At 23.8% G+C, this 14,287-nt stretch overlaps 4 protein-coding genes across 4 annotated transcripts; 1 reads left to right on the forward strand and 3 right to left on the reverse strand.

Annotated features, from left to right (window-relative positions):
* Window positions 1-969: 969 nt before the first annotated feature.
* MKS88_001290 (coiled-coil domain-containing protein 124) lies at window positions 970-2,698 on the reverse strand (the record flags this gene model as incomplete). The annotated part of the gene is made up of 7 exons (XM_067214203.1): window positions 970-1,011; window positions 1,264-1,359; window positions 1,492-1,562; window positions 1,698-1,788; window positions 1,997-2,089; window positions 2,227-2,328; window positions 2,543-2,698. 7 exons carry the CDS (start codon window positions 2,696-2,698, stop codon window positions 970-972), a joined length of 651 nt encoding a protein of 216 aa, XP_067074662.1.
* Window positions 2,699-3,858: 1,160 nt separating this feature from the next.
* Window positions 3,859-8,734, reverse strand: MKS88_001291 (uncharacterized protein; the record flags this gene model as incomplete). The annotated part of the gene is made up of 2 exons (XM_067214204.1): window positions 3,859-7,171; window positions 7,431-8,734. 2 exons carry the CDS (start codon window positions 8,732-8,734, stop codon window positions 3,859-3,861), a joined length of 4,617 nt encoding a protein of 1,538 aa, XP_067074663.1.
* A 53-nt stretch (window positions 8,735-8,787) lies between these two features.
* Window positions 8,788-9,309, reverse strand: MKS88_001292 (uncharacterized protein; the record flags this gene model as incomplete). The annotated part of the gene is made up of 1 exon (XM_067214205.1): window positions 8,788-9,309. One exon carries the CDS (start codon window positions 9,307-9,309, stop codon window positions 8,788-8,790), a length of 522 nt encoding a protein of 173 aa, XP_067074664.1.
* Window positions 9,310-11,815: 2,506 nt separating this feature from the next.
* Window positions 11,816-12,786, forward strand: MKS88_001293 (uncharacterized protein; the record flags this gene model as incomplete). Its single annotated transcript, XM_067214206.1, has 4 exons — window positions 11,816-11,885; window positions 11,979-11,999; window positions 12,221-12,370; window positions 12,452-12,786. 4 exons carry the CDS (start codon window positions 11,816-11,818, stop codon window positions 12,784-12,786), a joined length of 576 nt encoding a protein of 191 aa, XP_067074665.1.
* Between the last annotated feature and the right edge of the window lie 1,501 nt (window positions 12,787-14,287).

Consider the following 14,287-nt stretch of genomic DNA (forward strand, 5'->3'; position numbering starts at 1 on the left):
AAATATATATATATATATGCATGTGCAGGGGTAAGAACGCCTATCTAAGTATATACCCTCTGTTATCTATGTGCATGGACTACATATATATATTTTATGAAGTGGTGACAAAAAAAAATATCGTGGTTTAAATATATCTCTTTGGATGTGCCGTATTCTCCTATTTCATTTATACATATATATATATATATATATACACATACATGAGAACATACGAACTTACAAATATGCAAACATATACTATACACGTTATCAGTTTTTATTCATATTTTTCAGCCCATATAAAAATTACTCTTTACCTTTTAAATAAATAACCTTTGCTATTCTTTTAACAAATTCGTTTATATATATAAATTGTGTTGTTTCTTTTATTTTTTATTCTTTCTAACATTTACGATTATTTTCATATCTTTATAAAAATGAAAATATTGTAGAAGCTTTTTCCAGCGTTATAACGATGTTTTATTTTGCCTTTTAAAGCGTATTCATTGTTTCCTCTATACCCCTTATTAATGTAAATATTAAATAATATTTTAATTCTTATGTTAATAATTTTATATATATAATAATTTTACCTTTTTAATTATCAGTTTAGGGGGAATTTTTTACAATTCGAAAAATATATTATCATCAATCAAAATTAATATAAAAAAAATTGCATAAATAATGAGGTATATTTACGCAAACGAAAAAACTATATATAAATAAAATGAAAACAAGATCAAAATAATAAATTGGGCGTTACATACATGTACATATACGTATATGCATTATTTTCAAAGTATGGAATTTCTTTTCATTTTCGAAAATTTTTTAAATGAAAATAAAACAAAAAATAGAATAAATGAATAAAATAAAAAAGAATTAATTAGAATAAGATGCAAAAATCTTTAGCAATCTATTCAAAATAACTGAACTTTTTTTCCAGTACTTCCTGTTTTTCCCAAGTATTTCCATACGACATCAAATTTAATCTCTTTGGTTCATAGGGTTATCTGCCGACTTTTTGAACTATAAAGGAGGAAGGTAAACATGTAGGTATGTTTATTTATATGTATATATATATATGTAAGCGTATTTATATTTGTGATTATTTGCATGTGTTCATACTAATGTTTATTCGTTTAAGCTTGCGTAATTATGTGTATGAACCCATTACATATAAAAGCTTTTTATCAGTCTTATATAATTATATAACTCTTTTTTAATAATAGGTATCATGCGGCTTGATTTATTTAACACCGCGAATATATGTATGTATACCTGTTTCCATAGAATTTGCTTATACTGCGATAGTTTCAAGCCTTTATGCTCTTCTTTAACAAGCGGTAAATTTTCCTCTTCAAACATTTTATAAGCCTTAGAAAAAGGTAAAATAACATAATTAAATAAAGATATTTTTGTATGTTCTCATACATGTATGTATATGTACAATGGGATATATGTTTTCTTGAAAAAATAAAATAGATGTAATTTCCCATTTGAGCTTACAGCTTTAACACTTTTAGTTTTTTCGAATGACACATTATCCAAAGCAGATATAACATCATCAATTCCAGTAGCTAATAAAAAAAAAAAATTGTTCTTTTCTTATTTTAAGTTGTAATGTTTTTATAAATATAAAGGTTATTATAAATGAGTAACTACAAATATGCGAAAAATTTTATGTTTTTCCATGTGTTTTATCCCCCCCTTACCATTTATATACTCATCACAGTAGTTCATTTCTTCCCTTTGGATGTGATTAATGTTGTCTTCTAATTCCATCTGGTGCACGTTAATATTGTCCTGCAAAAAACAAACAAATAAACAATAAACGATAAAATTACTGAAAAATCTAAAAGAACTAATGTTAGCACAACCTTATACTGTGCTATAATTGAACAAAAGGAATAAAATCTTAAGTTTGCTAAAAACACCTTTTTCCATTTTTAAACTACATAGTAAAAAAAAAAAAATGTAATTTAAAACCTCTTAATTTATGTATATTCATTACCTTCTTTTTTTTTTCATTTTGTATTTCCTTCTTTTTCTCTTCAATCAACCTCTGTAATATTTGTGCCTGTGTCACCTTTGCATTTGTTGTTTTCTGAAAAGTAAAAAAAAAATTAAAACACATTTTAAAGGAGTTTTTTAAATTGTCATAATTAAAAGGAAAATGTTTAAATTGTTAAACGAACATTCCTGAATATAAATTTATTTTCTTTATAATATCAAAACACTTACGCCCTCTTTATTCGACTTTAACGATTTCTCTTCCTCTCCATATAATTCCCTCAATTCTTTTTTTCTGTCTAACTTTTGTTGCCTTTTATTTTCAGCTTCAGCCTAAAAGTAAAATGTGCGCATAAAGGGGATGATTTTAAGCATATCGCATATAACGATTACAAATGATGATGAAACAAAGGAAGAAAAAAAAAAAGAAAAAAGAACATATAAACAAACAAACATACGTACAAACAAACATACGTACAAACAAACATACGTACAAACAAACATACGTACAAACAAACAAACAGACAAACAATCTACATGATGTTACTTTTCTTTGAATTTTCGCTTGCGCTTTTTTGTCATCATCTTTCCAAAATTCATCTAATTTTTTTTCTTCTATCTCTTTCTGTTTTCTGTCTTTTTCAATCTTTTTTCTTAGTCTGGCTTCTATAGCCCTTGAGTTTCCCGCACCCCATTGTGGCATTTTTTTTCAAAAATATTTTATTAAGATATTTAATAAATTAAAAAAAAAAAAAAAAAATCTAATTTACTTAGCTTGCAATTATTTACTGCATATAAAAAAAAAATTATTTATATATTCACATTTATATTCTCAAATATTAAGGCCTTTTTCCCATTTTAAAATCCACAACTTAACGAAATGCTATTATCATCGTTAATATATTTTTTTTTCTTAATGCTTCAAAAATAATTTTAAATTTTACAAAAAAATTAGCCCTACTTCGATTACTGCTGCGGACATGTATATAATAAAAAATAGTGTAATGAAATTGCAAAAATGTTTTACCCTTTTAATGGTAATTTCATTAAAACTTATATATATAGGCTATTTAATCGTAGATTTTCATTTTTTTTTTTCCCCCCCATTAATTTTACAAATATACATTTATATATATATATATATATATATATATATATATATGCATAGGTGACCACTATTATTTCAAAAAAATGAACATAATTTTTTCTTTTGTTTTTCATAAAAATTGCGACCATTTCCTTTTTTGTGTTTACGTAGTCTCACATTTTAACAAGGGAAAAAAATAAAATAAATTAATGGTAATAGTAATAATAAAAATAATAGCAACAATAATAATAGTAATAACAATAACAGTTACAATAACAGTGGTAACAATATTAGCGGAAGGCCAAATCAGCCTATATTGGTGGAAAAATTCATATAGTGAAAAAAAAAATTTCTAGTACTATAAAAAATAAGTTAGGGGGTGAAACAATATTTTATGTAAATTCTAAAACGCTTTGTCGTCCTGAAAAAGTTGATTTTCCTTCATTCACTATATACATATGTACTTATACATATATATACTTATACATATATACTTATACATATATACTTATATATATATATATACTTACACATATATACTTATATATGTATATTTTTTTTTAATTAAAATAAAATTTTACGTGTATTATAATAAAGCCAAAAAAAACAATACGTTAGGAGTAAAACAAAAAAAAAAAAAAAAAAAAAAAAAATGAGGGGAAAAAAAATAAATAAAAAGGAGAAATAACGAAAAAGCAAACAAAAAAACTAAGAAAGAAAACATAAAACATAATACATAAATAAAATTGTGCAACATATGACAGCAACACTTGATGCTATATTACAAATAATTCAATATTTTCTGATGAAAACACGTTTATATTGTTTTTTATTTTCGTTTTTCTTTTAATTAGTACATTAGGTAAGTTTACAAAACCATAGGTAAAAGCAATGAAAGACCATTTCAATCGAAGTGTTTGATATGGCAATAAAATATTTTTCATTATTCTAACTCCAGTAACTATATATTTCTTCTTACAGTTCTTATTTTCATCATCTGATATATAGTAATCTTGATCAATTAAATTTTCTAAATCATTTGATGAAAACGATGAAGAATCTGAACTACTCTGAGATACGCTTTTATTATTATAATATTCCTGTTTTGTCCTTTTTTTAAAATCTAAAACTTTATTATTACTTTTGTTATTACTATTTGTTTGATCCAAATAAAATTTATTAAGGTTCGCTTTTTTTTTTCGTCCTTTTTTTTTATCATATAAAAAAATAATAACTTCTTCTGTAATATTTGTTTCATTCCTTATTACTGACTCAACAATAAAAATTTCGTTACATTTTACAATTTTTGAATAAATTAGGTCTATTCTGATTTTGCTTTTTTTCTGCTCATTCATAGTAGAGTTCAATTCTTTAAAATAAGTCAAATCATCGTAAGGAACTTTTAAAGAGTTGGTAAATATTACATCCTTAAAAATTTTATTAAATGGAAAAAGGAAATTTCGATAATTAAATTTATATTTTATAAGTATATTTCTATTACTATGTATTGTTACTAAGTCACAATATGTACTTTTATGAGATAATGTTATTGTATTATTTAAATTCCTATTCGTTATACTTTTAAGAAATATACTATTTTTATTATTGTTATATACATATATATAATAGCTCGTTAGATCACTCCTCATCCTTCTGTTATCATCTTTACCAATATCCTTATGATTTTCCTCTTCTAAATTATACTTTTCTAATTTTCCTTGATTAATTTCATGTTCGTTGTTGCTACCATTAGCATTTCGCTTGCGATCACTTTCGTCTGCACATTCATATTTTGTATTCCAGACCTTTTCTACGTTATGCCCCTTTTCTGCACTTTCGATAGAATGTCTGCTTTGTGTTCTTTCCTCCACCTTGTTTTTATTCCATAATGCGTTTATTCGAGTAATCATAGTTATTATGGAAGGCTGAACTGAGTACTCAACTGAAAAGTTTAACTCATCTTGAAAATAAATGTTCTTAAAGGATAATTCAAATTTTATATTTACATTCTTGGTATTTGTTGGACGCACAAGAAACGGTATACATATCAGTTTATTCTTACCACTTGTATAAAAGGAAAAAATGCTTCGTGTACAATTTTTTTTCTTTTTTTTAATGTTATATGATATGTAGCATTCGTTGCAAAAATTGCTTCTTCCGTACAGTCTTTTAACACTTTTTTCTCTCCTTTCGTTTTTTTCTCTCCCTTTTTTTTTTTCTCTTTCTTTTTTATTTTCTCTTCTCTCATTTTTGCCTCTTCTTCCTTTTTTTTCTTTTGCTTTCCCTTTCTTTCTTTCTACCTCAAAAAAAAACAAATTCATTTCTTCATTGTTAATCCTCTCGTTCGTTTCATCGCTTAATTCATATGATAATAATTTATGAAAAGTTTCATCTAGAGCTAACTCTTTCACTTCCTCATTGTTAATTAATAAGTTAGCTGTATCATTTACACATTTATTACTGTCATTTGTTCGATCATCATCCTCTTCATCATTACTAGAACAGCTACTGTTATCGAAACCTTCGGAGGTACTTTCAACACTTGTAACTTCATTGTTCTGATTGACCTCTTCTATCATTCCTTCTTTATCATAATTTTTAACATTTAAATGTGTCGTTTTATCATTTGTTCTCCCTTGAGATAATTTGCACATATTCTTATGGCCCTCGAATTTAACCTTTTGCTCCTTATTAATTTGTTGAACACCTATCACATTTGCACGTTTTGTTAATAAATAAAAGGTGGAATTATTCAAATTGTCAGTTATATATGAAAAATATAATTCAAAATTTTTTATACATTTAGAAAAAGTAATAAATATATATGAAATGTTGTACTCATTCAAATAGAGAATGTAATTATTGGGATAAACAAAATAATTTACATATTTCATTAATAACCTTCCATAGATATATTTATTTTTATTGCAAATAATTTTATTCTTATATTGATTTAAGTACAACCCTTTCTTTAATTTATAAAAATATGAATTATCAACTTCATCGCAATTATTCCTAATTTCAAATATTTTAACTTTTTCTATATTCTCTTCATTTGAATAATTGTAGGTGCTCTTAAACCCTCCTGTGATATTTTCTCCCCCATTTGCATAATTATAATCATTCTTCCTGCTGACCTGTTCAGAATTGTTAATAACTGGATCATTATTTAGCTTGCTTAAATTAGTTGAAATATGATCGTTTTTAAAAACTTTGGACTTGATACTTGTCAACAATTCTTCTTCTGTGTATTTATCTACTGCGCTTTCCATCACCTGTGACTGATGTACCTCCGAATCATCTATTCCTTCCAAATATTCTTTTCTTAGCATGCACGTACAAATTTTATCTATTTTTATTTTTATAATTTGCTTATATATGTAAAGATACAATTCAATATATTCAATGTCTATTTCATTCTCCACTATATTGAATAAACCTAGATTCACCATATTTCTTTCATTCAAAAAAAATAAAGCCTTCCTCCTCCTCCTCCTCTCTTTCAATTTGTTATCATTCATAGAATAATCTTCTTCAAGTAATAAATTTTCCTTCCTTATATGATCAAGAAAAAAGGATTCCTCTTTATCTTTGTCATTTAAAGCGTGTGCATTGAGGAAAATTGTTCCCTCATAAAAATTAGAAAAATTTAATTTAAAAATTAATATTTCTTTATTTATTAACATAGTAATAAATGGTAGAAAAACGAAATTGGTATGACTCTTATTTTTTATTTCTAAAAAAATCTTAAGATTATTCTTTTCAACTAAATAGTATATCTTTGCATAAACATAACAAATGTTTAAGCTCATCTCCATAGGAATAACTACATTTCCACCATATATGAGCTTAAAATATCTTGTAATAAAAATAACAAATTCCTTCTGTTCCTTATGTTTTTCATTCTTAATTAAAATATTTAAATATTCAAAGCATATCTTAACAAATAATACTTCGTAATCCTTAATATTAAATTTTTCATTCTTTAAATTCCTGTCATCTACTTCTATTCTTACCCTATCGTAGCTTAACAAAAAACCTAAACAGTTCAACACTAAATATATCATAGGCTCGTATGTATGTCCATTGCTGAAAAGGTGGAGAATAAATATTTCTTGCTAATTTTTACAAACACTGGAGTACATATGTATATGCATGAACACACGAGAAACTTTTTTTAAAATACAAAAGAAACATTTGCAGCTGATTCATAAATTATTATTGTGTAAAAAAATATTTTATAAACAGTAGTGCCTAACACTATGAATAACAGCGTAGACAATATGTAAAGGTACATGCAGATATACATATGCGTAAACATACAAATCACAAGAAAAGTTTTTTTTACCTCATTTTCAAATAACTGCTATTCCCGTCGAAATTTTGCAGAGCAGAATAAAAATCATTCAAGTTATATATCTCGCTTTTCAAAATAGCTGTGTCGACTGAACCAGAAAAGAAAAACTCTTCACCATTGTTAAAGAACATTAACAACAAATATAAGCAAAAAATATAATTTCCTTTTTCAAAATAAATCATACATAAAAAATAAATAACAATTCTTGATAAACTGCTAATTTTATTTATATTAATAATAGGAAATATTTCGATTAAGAAATTTAGAATAAAATCATATAAATATGATTCCGGGGCTAAATTAAAATAGGTAGCAAATTGTACATTTGAAAACTCACTAAGTAATTTGCTTCTTTTTGTAAGAGTTTTAATTTTATAATAAATACATAAACAACTGTATATGCCATACAATACTATATCATGAGTATTCATATTAAATGTTTCAATAATTCTATAAAAATAAAAGTAAATACATGAAAGTAAATTATAATATAAATATTCCTTAATAATTGTATCATATAATGTATGCACCACTTCGTTCATTCCTTCAGTTTTAGCTTTATTTAACTTGTTCTTCTCTTTCTCATCCTCGCATGCAAAATATTTTACATAGTTTATAAAATCTTTTCTGCTTGTAATGTTAAAATTATTAATAACTTCTGTAAGTTTGTTATTAGTATTGCTATTGTTACTGCTATTACCATTCCTGTTTCCATCATTGTAGGTACTACTCTCATGATTATCGTCATGTTCTGTATTTTCCTCCTCACTCATTAGAGCCAAAAAAATTATTTTGTTATGTGTATATATATGATGCACACTTTTCTTAATGTCTTTAAAATACAAATAAATAAATATCATTCTTATACTAATATAATTAAAAAAAATAACATACTCAAAAAATGTTGACTTATCTGAAAAGATTTTTTCTCCCACATTTTCATAAAATACTTTGCATAAATTCACATAAAGTTTCATACTTTCATCATACTTTTCTAGCATCTCTAATATATATGCTTTTTTAAAATTATAGTTAAAAAAACTTTGCATATTTTTTGCACTCTTACTTTCATAACTTACTATATATTGTTTGAAAAATGAATTAACACAGTCTTTTAACAAATTTTCTAATTTTTTTATTTTATTATGTATCTCTTTTAATCCTAACGTGATAAATATAGCACTTATATTCCTAGAATTTAACAAACTAATGTATTTAATATATTCTTCCGTATTCTGCGTATTTTCCGGTAATATAACTAGTAGAATTATTTTACAATTTTTTTTTCTTTCCATAATTATGGTATTTATTTCTTCTATTCTTTTAATTAATTCATTATTTACATCATTCATAAATTCAACATTTTGAACACAAGCGTAATTTGATAATTTTTTTTTTTTTTTTTTATCTCATCCTCATTTACGCTATCTGCGTTTACATTATTTCGGCGAAGGTTTTCCATATCTAGAATGTCTCCATTCAGACTATCTATCAATGTGTTCTTGTTTTCTTCATTTTTACCATTAGTTTCATTATGCGTATCGTCTATATCACGGAAGTCAATGTAGTTATCCACATCATTTATAATATTTTGCCAGTCAACACAAAAAATAATAACAGATGAGACGATTTTTATTTTTCTTAACCACGCTTGTTGTAAGATACAACATTTTTTTTCAGGGATAAATGAATTATTCGTAAAGTTATTTATTTTATTAATATTGTTATAATTATAGCTATTTATTGTAACATTTTTATTTTTCATATCATTTTGAAGATTTTTAATTATTGTTTCTCTTATGTTATCATTAACTATTACAGCCACATTTATGTTTGCCCTATCGTATATTTCCTCGTTGTATAGCTCCATTCTTTTTGTATACAAAAATAAACGAAATGTGTATTATATGTGCCTAAGCACGTAAGATTTGTGTCTCCATATATATACATACAGTCATACATACATATATATACATAATTGCATACACACTTATTATGTGTGCTTTTTTATTATTCCCCAAATATTCATATATTAAGCCATATACTCTTCTCAAAAATTTTCATAAAAGTTTCCTTCATATGTACTCTCTTTTATTCTTTTCTTTTCTTGTTTTATAATATTTTATGTAATTTTTATAAACAATTAAATTACTCATAAAAACTATGCTCTATCGCAAGTTCATTGTCTGTAACCTCTTATAAATTTTGTGATATTTTTAAAAATACAGTTACGATGAAAATTCCTCAACACAGTTATACATTCGTTCATTCATTGTTTTAGCTATTTATTTTTCCTTTTTTTCTCTGTTTAGTAAGTGTTATAATTTTACTCAATAATGTAGCTTTACCACTACAATGACTTTTATTACTTTTTTTTTTTTTTTTCTTTTTTAAATAATTAAAATTGACAGGTGGAGGTAATCCCAATTTTTCTACACTAAAAAAAAAAAAAAAAAATTCGTTTGCTTAAATATGCCATATATATACATAAACGTTCTCACATGTACATGCTGCATACATATATATATATATAATACAGTTTTTTATAGTTTATTTAAATTTAATACTTTAGATGCTCACATTTATATTTTTCCTACAGAAATATAAAAGACCTCGTTTTATTTTTTTATAATTGAGGAAAAGATATACCTTTGAGTTAAGAAGAAACCTTCAAATATTGTAGTAAATACATGATATAATATCATCATAAAATTTCGCTGTATGAGATGCAAAATATAAAAGCCAAAAATATTATAGCATTTCCTTATGCATTTTTTCTTGAACTACGAAATATTTTAATATAAAAATATGGTATTATGTGTATAAAAATTTATTCTATTTGAAAAAATTTTTGCCTTAGCAGAATTTGGTAGAAGTAATTTATAATATAATTTTCAGATAAACAAGTATGCATAGCAGTATAGCTGTAAATTAATGCTACAGTTAATTTGAGAGTATTATGGTGTTTAAGCCAAATTATATTGTGCTAAGGAAAATTTTTACTATCTGAAAAGTGTAGGTATTTAGGGGGAAAAAAAAAATAAAATAATGTGCTTCAAGAATTTTCTTATTCTTTTCTATTTATGTATTATTAATTTCATGTAAGCATTTTTTTTTTTTTTTTGTTAACAATAATACTAACATTATAAGTTAATATAATTACTTATATGCTAAATGAAGAAGAGAAAGAAATAATACTTTTGCTTTTATCTAAAATGTAACTGTAACAACTTAAATAACTCACACCTAATAAACATAATTACATGATCTCATGTTAATAATAATTTATCTAAAAAATATAGCCCTTTCTGTACACACATATTTATTAAACCTTTTATTAAATCTTTCATCTTGTGTAAACATAATATATATACACATATATATTTCAAGTTTCGATTTAAAAGAAGCCATTATATCTTCCCCTTTCAACACATTTTAATTTTCCTTATTTCTCCTATATTTAGAGATTTATTACAATAGAACTTTATACATACTTTTGTTTAATTGCATATAAATTTATATGTAACAAACTTTTTTTTTTTTTCCTTTTTTGTTCCTTAATTTTGAATATTTTTTTTATTTAAAATTTCAAAAAAAAAAAAAAAAAGTGCTATTTACAAAGATAAAAATTGTCAATACGCAGACAGTTTATAATCAATTTTAAATATTTTTATTAAGAAACAATTTTTGGAAATATTTAATATGTTTAAATATTTCTAAAAGTGTTACTAAAGAACAAATATATTATATATACATAAATATTAACTTCCTTTTAAGACTAACAGAAAACTAAACAAATTTTTTAAAATAAATTTGTAAAATCGGTATTTCAAAAAAAAAAAAATAAAATCATTTAGCTTCAAGATATATGTTTAATATATATTTTTTGTAGGCATAAAAAAATGCATCTTATGAAAAAACAAGAGAAGGAAAATCACACACACACAACAAAAAAAAAAAAAAAAGCACAAAACAAAAATTAACAAACCCTTCATTCTGGACTCAGAAAAAATTTAACACTTTTTTGAATCTGTAATTGCTCTTTTTCTTTTTCCCCTTTTTTTGCGTATTCTTTTTTTCCCTTTTTTTATTTCACGCTTTACCTTATGCGAAAAATGAGCAACTAAAGTTGTATTAGTTAACAAAACTGGTAAAAAGAATTTATAAGGGAACAGTAATTTCCTCTTTTTCTTTTTATAAACCTCTTTTTACGAAAAGACAAATATGTTATATATAGCTAATTATAAATTTATATTGTACTGTATGTGTTAAAATGTTTAATTTCCTGTTTTGATGTTATTTACATTAAGCTTAGTACACAATCAAGTAAAATATATAACCAAAAATAAATAATATATATATGCACATTTTTGAAAATGGAGCCTGAAAACGCTGAAGCTATCGATGATCAAAATTCCAACCTGAATGATGACCAAAACAATGAAGGTAAGTTTAAAAAAAACTAAAAAAATATGCACATCTTTTCTTTTTCTCCTGAATATCTTCAAATGGATTCCGAATTTTTTTTTCTTTTTTTAGAGCAAACTGGGGTGACAATAGGTATACATTAAATAAGAAAATGAAAAAAAAAGTAGTTGTTACAACGACGAAGCATTAAGAAGTGCATATGTATATATATATATATATATATATATATATATATATATATAATATATATATAATATATATTATATATTTATTTATATATTTATGATTATATATGCATGTACGATAATTATATTATTAAATATAGAAAAATTAAAAAAAATTATCTTTTTCAGCGCAAGAGGCGGAAATTGTATTAATAACAACTTCTCTTGGAGGAATAAAGTCATCATTTTTTTCTTCTTTGAGAGCACAAAATTTGTTAAATTGTAAAAAATTAATGTATTTTGTAATAGACTCCAATAGGGACACAAGCACAGCAAAAAGTAAAAAAAAATGTATATAATTTTATTTTTTTACCAACATATTGAATTCTTTTCTTGTTATAATATATAACCTTTTTGCAGACTTAAAAGACGGAGAATTGTTTAATAAATGGAAAGAAGATGAATTACTGCTTTCTAACGAAGCTGGAGTAATTTTACCTCAAATATTAGTTGATGGTGTTTCGATAGGAAATGACATCGCATTACAAAATTTAGAAGATGAAGGAAATTTAGATTTCTTAATAACTAGATTAAAATGCCCCAATTGTTTAAGTGATAAATCTAACACTGACATAAGTTGTCCTAGTTGTAAATATGATTATGTAAGTTTAATTTCTGAAGACTTAATTAAAAATAATGGCGTAATAAGAATATTACAAGGAGAATTATATAATGAAGAACAAATAGCACAATAAAAATTAATAATAGAAGAATTTATAAAATTGTAAAAAGTAAATTAAAAATAATTAATTTTTTGTCTTAAAATAATCCATTTTTTTATTATATTTTATTTTATATCAGTTCATCGCTTTTTATTGCAACTATCAAAACAAAATAATTTTAAATTTCACAAAAAATAAATAAATAACATATCACATGAGAACAGCATATATTTTCGCCCAATAATTATGTCCTATTTTTACATATTCAATAATTTTCACGTGTTCAACTTCATATATGTGCATATAAATAAAATCCTATTCTAGTTGCATTTGTCTTGACCTCCCTACCCGTGAATCCACATCATTTTTAATTTTTGTAATTGGGCTTTTTGAAAAAATATAAATGTCCTCTTTTTTAGTATAATAACTTATTACTTAATACTTATTTTTTATTAACTAAGTAAACTAAGCTTCTTTAAAACTTTCATTAAAAAAAAATTAATTTGTTAACATGAATAAATATCATGCGTATTTATAAAGACTCGCAAAGCACTGGAACTCTTACTTGTTTATTACTTAATTCCGAAAATTTAAAGGTGATATAGTAATCATTCTTACTTTCAGGATCCACTAATATGTTATCATGCCCCTTTGGTTATATACATACATATTTCCTTACGTGTTAACACAAATTTGAGACAAAAAATAAATGTGTATACATATACATACAAATTTTCTATTATCTCAAAGCTCTAGTAAAGTTACTTTGTTATAATTTTATCTTTTTTATATAACTCTTTCTAAATGTTTTAACCCTTTCATTTTTTCTATATATAAGCTTTTCATATTATAAAACGAAGAACATTTTAAGGAGAAAAAACATATTCTTAAAACTAGTGCATGTAAAAAAATATAAAAAAATTTTTATCTTTCCTTTAATTATTCACCATATATAACTTGAATTACAAAATATAATATAAATTCAATTAAAAAACTTACTGCAGAAAATTAAGAAACATTCGTTTTTCTTTCATATATAACATAAATTACTTTTGAGATGATAAAAAATAAATATAACTTATGTTTTATGTATCCAGGTTTTATTTTTTTTTTTAAATTTAAAAACATCAAAAAAGAAACAGCCTTTTTTCTGAAAAAATGTTTCAATATTTTCCTTCTAGTAAATTTTGCAAAAATTAAAAAAAGGAAAAGAAAGAATGGGAAAAAAAAAAGGAAACAGAGAAAGATACATTTTTAAATAAAGGGTTTATGTTTTTTAAATAATCTTAAAAAGTGTAAAAAAATGTTATTAGGGATTATATCTGTTATTTATAAATTATATTTACTTTTTTTTTTTTTTCCACGTAGCTCGATGCATGCAAATTAGTAACTTTCATGTTTACACATGTGTATATTAAGGCAAAAGCAAAAGTTTTTTTTCATAATGTATAAATATATATATATAATATACATTTATATATATATATATATATATACATATTATTTATATTTATTTATACAAACAATTTAATAT

Source organism: Plasmodium brasilianum, chromosome 5 (genome assembly GCF_023973825.1).
Source record: "Plasmodium brasilianum strain Bolivian I chromosome 5, whole genome shotgun sequence".
Taxonomy (NCBI): Eukaryota; Apicomplexa; class Aconoidasida; order Haemosporida; family Plasmodiidae; genus Plasmodium; species Plasmodium brasilianum.